Source organism: Salmo salar, chromosome 25 (genome assembly GCF_965601325.2).
Source record: "Salmo salar chromosome 25, fSalSal1, whole genome shotgun sequence".
Classification (NCBI taxonomy): domain Eukaryota; kingdom Metazoa; phylum Chordata; class Actinopteri; order Salmoniformes; family Salmonidae; genus Salmo; species Salmo salar.
Window position 1 is genome coordinate 43,242,434 of NC_138315.1, and position 6,000 is coordinate 43,248,433.

Consider the following 6,000-nt stretch of genomic DNA (forward strand, 5'->3'; position numbering starts at 1 on the left):
TTTTCTGTCTTCAGAACAACCAGCTGTCTGGCTCAGCAGGACACAAGTCCTTCACATTCCCTCTCCATTATCACGACTAACTCACAGATGGTTCTAATCAGGAACGACCGCATCCACATATTGAATAAATACGTTTAGAGATGAATATGAAACAAGTGGTTGAATTATATCCGTTTTGGGGGAGTCTCCGACTTTGATCCTTGAGATCAAGGTCTTCTCTCTGGGCCCTTACTTAGCTGAATCAGGTGTGTGTTATTGCAGGGGGTTGGATCAAAACCCTGCACACTCAGTAGCGCTACAGGTTTCTCGCTTACTAAAGAGCACCTTCAATCTACAAAGATTTCCTATCCAATCAACGCCTCCCTTCCTTATTGTTTACAGGTTGAAGAACCCTGACTTAGATGCTCAATAGGAGACGTTTGACTTTGCGTTGTAAGTTGTTGTTGTTGGGTAATTTTTTTGTTCTAATGTGCTACTACGACCTCTCTGTTGTGTGTTTGTATGGTGGTGGTTTCCATGGTGACCCAGGCCTGAGACACATCTCTATCCTGAAGCTGGTCGGCATGGAGGCAGTGGACCAGGGAGGAGTCCTAGAGCTCTATCCAATCAACGGTGAGAACCCTGTTGTCTCCACAGCGCCTATGTGTATCATACTTCATACAGGAAATGGCTGTGAAGATGAAACAAAACAGGAAACACATGGAGGGTAAATGGGCTGTGTTATGTTTTGTTCTTCAGTTAATACACCCATGCTGTTGAATGTCTGATGTTGTTTAATTGTCACAGCAGGCAGGTAGCTCAACTTTAGCCCTAATTCCCTATAGCCCAGCCTCAGCCCTAACTCCTGCTGTCTCCCCCAGTCCAAGTCCCTATAGCCCAGCCTCAGCCCTAACTCCTGCTGTCTCCCCCAGTCCAAGTCCCTATAGCCCAGCCTCAGCCCTAACTCCTGCTGTCTCCCTAAGTCCAAGACTATAGCCCAGCTCCCAGCTCTCCCCCAGTCCAAGTCCCTATAGCCCAGCCTCAGCCCTAGCTCCTGCTGTCTCCCCCAGTCCAAGTCCCTATAGCCCAGCCTCAGCCCTAACTCCTGCTGTCTCCCCCAGTCCAAGTCCCTATAGCCCAGCCTCAGCCCTAACTCCTGCTGTCTCCCCCAGTCCAAGTCCCTATAGTCCAGCCTTGTTTATTTATTCTATCCATGCTACCAGATACACTTTTTGATATTTCCTCTGTGGTATGGGGCTCAACCTCAAAAACATGTTGGTGCTGCTACCTACACCACACCATCAACACAAACACATACAGCCCTCCATCCATACACCCCTCACAGCTGCATAAGCACACAGACATTTGCAGTGGGAGGGGTGTTAGGGAGGAAATATGTAATCCCTCCCTTTAATTTCTCTGCCCATCCAAATAGCATTCATATGAGCTCTTTGGGGAGCGTTCCATGAATGAAGTGGTAGCTTTGCAGGGGAAGAGAGCTGGGGCTGGGACAGAGAGCTGGGGCTGGGGCAGAGAGCTGGGACAGAGAGGTGGGGCTGGGGAAGAGAGCTGGGGCTGGGGCAGAGAGCTGGGACTGAGAGGTGGGGCTGGGGCAGAGAGCTGTGGCAGAGAGCTGGAGCTGGGGTAGAGAGCTGGGGCAGAGAGGTGGAGCTGGGGCAGAGAGGTGGGGCTGGGGCAGAGCTGGGGCTGGAGCAGAAAGCTGGGACAGAGAGGTGGGGCTGGGGCAGAGAGGTGGGGCTGGGGCAGAGAGGTGGGGCTGGGGCAGAGAGGTGGGGCTGGGGCAGAGAGCTGGGACAGAGAGGTGGGGCTGGGGCAGAGAGGTGGGGCTGTGACAGAGAGGTGGGGCTGGGGCAGAGCTGGGGCTGGAGCAGAGAGCTGGGGCTGGGGGCAGAGCTGGGGCTGGGGCTGGAGCAGAGAGCTGGGGCTGGGGCAGAGAGCTGGGACAGAGAGGTGGGGCTGGGGCAGAGCTGGAGCTGGAGCAGAGAGCTGGGGCTGGGGCAGAGAGGTGGGGCTGGGGCAGAGAGGTGGGGCTGGGGCAGAGCTGGGGCTGGGGCAGAGAGGTGGGGCTGGGGCAGAGCTGGGGCTGGGGTAGAGAGCTGGGGCTGGGGTAGAGAGCTGGGGCTGGGGTAGAGAGCTGGGGCAGAGAGGTGGGGCTGGGGCAGCTTGGCCTAATTCCTTCTTTCTCTTGAGATAGGCAGCTTGGCCGTGGAGCGAGTATGCCTCTCTGCCTCTTCAGTCAAAGACATCAATCGTACCAAAGGATATTGACTGACCCCTATCCATCTCTCTCTCCTCCTTCCAGGCAGCGCCACGGTGGAGCGTGAGGGCCTCTCGGCCACCCTGGTCAAAGACATCCGCAACTACTTCCAGATCAGCCCAGAGTACTTCTCCATGCTGCTGGTGGGAAAGGACGGCAACGTCAAGTCGTGGTACCCGAGCCCCATGTGGTCCATGGCCATCATCTACGACCTGGTGGACTCTATGCAGCTCCGCAGGCAGGAGATGGCCATCCAGCAGTCACTGGGCATGCGCTGCCCTGAAGACGAGTACGGAGGCTACGGGTACCATCACCACGGCTATGACGGTTACCAGGACGGCTATCACCAGGGATACGGTTACTAAAGGGGGTGTCAATAGTCTATAAGCATTGATATGGTTACTAAGCAGTGTGTTACTTAATCTCAAATCAATCTCTTTTGCCTTTATCCATGTATGCTTCTTGATGGCCCTTTGTAGATTCAAATGGATCAGATAGGTGTAAGCAGTAAGGTATGGCTCTACCTAGCCCCATAGTAGTCTAGATGGGCTTTCCACCATGTTCCTTGTACTTAGCCACTGGTTTCGGATCTGTAGGCATTAATTAAGAAGTTCCTAGGGATAGGGGTTGATTTCCAATTGGTCATGCGTGTGCATGGGAGAGGGGCATGAGTATAACCTTTGTCTCACCTCCTGAATGGCGGTTTCTGTTTTCAGGAAGTTTATGGAGGGTTAAATGGTCTAGGTGTTAGCTCTGTGCTTCCTGGTTCTAGAATGAAATAGAGAAGGATTGGATAGTGATGTCATCAATATCTGTCTAATCCTTCTCTATATCAGTCTTGTTCTTTTGTATTAAGAATTACAATCAACAGTTGTTTTACATTTCACGTTTTCCGTCTACTACATTTCCATTCTTGACCAAATGTACATGTTCACTTTCACAGTCCTGGACCTTATTGTAGATAAAAGCGTAAGGATGAGTCAAACATTTTGTTTGTATTGGATGTCTGTTTTTAACTTGTGGCTATAACAGTCTGTTTCTGCAATGAACTTTCAACTTCATTTATGTTTTGTAATTTTCCTGTTGTTACATATTGTTCTTATTCATACTCTATTGTACATGAGAGACGGAGTCTCTGTTGTACTGTATATTTATGACAAATAAAGCTTTGTTTCCTGACAACACTTTTCTCAGAGTTTTAATACAAACTATATCTCAGAACTTTGTATTGTAGTCAAAAGTTCTTTAGGCGCAGTGTAACAATTTATTATGTTACACCGCCCCCTGTTGATTCAAGTTGAACAATACAGATTGAACAATACAGACCAACAGAACGGAAAAATACAGCAAGCAACTAAAACAAAATGCGTCCATTTGGTAATCTATTGACTATTTTGTGTGAGAAACTGAGCACTGTTGATTAAGGGCTTGTAAGTAAGCATTTCACAGTAAGGTCGACACTTTTTTGCATTCGGCGCATGTGACAAATAAAGTTTGATTTGATTTATAAAATGATATTACTGATAACCATATCATATCCACTCCACAAGAAGCTTTCTGTGAATACATGGCAGAAGTGTCAATTCTATGGGACAATAAGTATGTATAGGAGAGTAAAAAGACCGTTGAACACTTGTAATTTCTATAGCTGTGGGTTTCTGTAACCTACTAGGGAAGGCAGTTGGTTCCTGTGTGTAATGTAAACCACAACCTTACATGTTCTACCATCATGTCATCAAATACGTTTCTCTGAATGTAACCCTGTGACCAGAGTTAATCACATGGGCCTTGCGTGCATACTGTATGGTCTATGTGAGGTTCCTGTATGGTCTGTGTGAGGTTACTGTATGGTCTGTGTGAGGTTACTGTATGGTCTGTGTGAGGTTACTGTATGGTCTGTGTGAGGTTACTGTATGGTCTGTGTGAGGTTACTTACTGTATGGTCTGTGTGAGGTAACTGTATGGTCTGTGTGAGGTTACTGTATGGTCTGTGTGAGGTTACGGTATTTTATTTATTTATTTTATTTATTTAACCTTTATTTAACCAGGTAGGCAAGTTGAGAACAAGTTCTCATTTACAATTGCGACCTGGCCAAGATAAAGCAAAGCAGTTCGACAACATACAAAAACACAGAGTTACACATGGAGTAAAACAACATACAATCAATGATGCAGTAGAAGAAAAAAAAAAAGACTATATACAATGTGAGCAAATGATGTGAGATAAGGGAGGTAAAGGCAAAAAAAATGCAATGGTGGCAAAGTAAATAAAGTATAGCAAGAAAAACACTGGAATGGTAGATTTGTAGTTTGAAGAAAGTTCAAAGATAAAATATAAATAATATGGTGCAAAGGAGCAAAATAAATAAAATAAATAAATACAGTAGGGGAAGAGGTAGTAGTTTGGGCTAAATTATAGATGGGCTATGTACAGGTGCAGTGATCTGTGAGCTGCTCTGACAGCTGGTGCTTAAAGCTAGTGAGGGAGATAAGTGTTTCCAGTTTCAGAGATTTTTGTAGTTCGTTCCAGTCATTGGCAGCAGAGAACTGGAAGGAGAGACGACCAAAGGAGGAGTTGGCTTTAGGGGTGACCAGAGAGATATACCTGCTGGAGCGCGTGCTACAGGTGGGTGCTGCTATGGTGACCAGTGAGCGGAGATAAGGGGGGACTTTACCTAGCAGAGTCTTGTAGATGACCTGGAGCCAATGTGTTTGGCGACGATTATGAAGCGAAGGCCAGCCAACGAGAGCGTACAGGTCGCAGTGGTGGGTAGTATATGGGGCTTTGGTGACAAAACGGATGGCACTGTGATAGACTGCATCCAGCTTGTTGAGTAGGGTATTGGAAGCTATTTTGTAAATGACATCGCCGAAGTCGAGGATTGGTAGGATGGTCAGTTTTACGAGGGTATGTTTGGCAGCATGAGTGAAGGATGCTTTGTTGCGAAATAGGAAGCCAATTCGAGATTTCACTTTGGATTGGAGATGATTGATGTGAGTCTGGAAGGAGAGTTTACAGTCTAACCAGACACCTAGGTATTTGTAGTTGTCCACAAATTCTAAGTTAGAACCGTCCAGAGAAGTGATGCTGGACAGGCGGGCAGGTGCAGGCAGCGATCGGTTGAAGAGCATGCATTTAGTTTTACTTGTGTTTAGGAGCAGTTGGAGACCACGGAAGGAGAGTTGAATGGCATTGAAGCTCGTCTGGAGGGTTGTTAACACAGTGTCCAAAGAAGGGCCAGAAGTGTACAGAATGGTGTCATCTGCGTAGAGGTGGATCAGAGATTCACCAGCAGCAAGAGCGACATCATTTATGTATACAGAGAAAAGAGTTGGCCCAAGAATTGAACCCTGTGGTACCCCCATAGAGACTGCCAGAGGTCCAGACAGTAAGCCCTCCGATTTGACACACTGAACTCTGTCAGAGAAGTAGTTGGTGAACCAGGCGACGCAATCGTTTGAGAAACCAAGGCTACTGAGTCTGCCGATGAGGATGTGGTGATTAACAGAGTCAAAAGCTTTGGCCAGGTCAATGAATACGGCAGCACAGTATTGTTTCTTATCGATGGCGGTTACGATGTCGTTTAGGACCTTGAGCGTGGCTGAGGTGCACCCATGACCAGCTCTGAAACCAGATTGCATAGCGGAGAGGGTGCGGTGGGATTCGAAATGGTCGGTAATCTGTTTGTTGACTTGGCTTTCGAAGACCTTAGAAAGGCAGGGTAGGATGGATATAGGTCTGT

General features: G+C 47.6%; 1 protein-coding gene across 3 annotated transcripts in view; it reads left to right on the top strand.

Moving 5' to 3' along the window:
* Positions 1–3,439, top strand: part of LOC106586833 (coiled-coil domain-containing protein 80) — a 68,482-nt gene extending 65,043 nt beyond the window's left edge. For all 3 annotated transcript variants that reach the window (XM_045707314.2, XM_045707312.2, XM_045707311.2), the window contains exons 8-9: positions 529–612; positions 2,303–3,439. In XM_045707314.2, the coding sequence (XP_045563270.1) occupies positions 529–612; positions 2,303–2,622 (404 nt within the window). In that variant the 3' untranslated portion in view covers positions 2,623–3,439. The remainder of the gene's footprint in view (positions 1–528; positions 613–2,302) is intronic.
* The last annotated feature ends 2,561 nt before the right edge of the window (positions 3,440–6,000 follow it).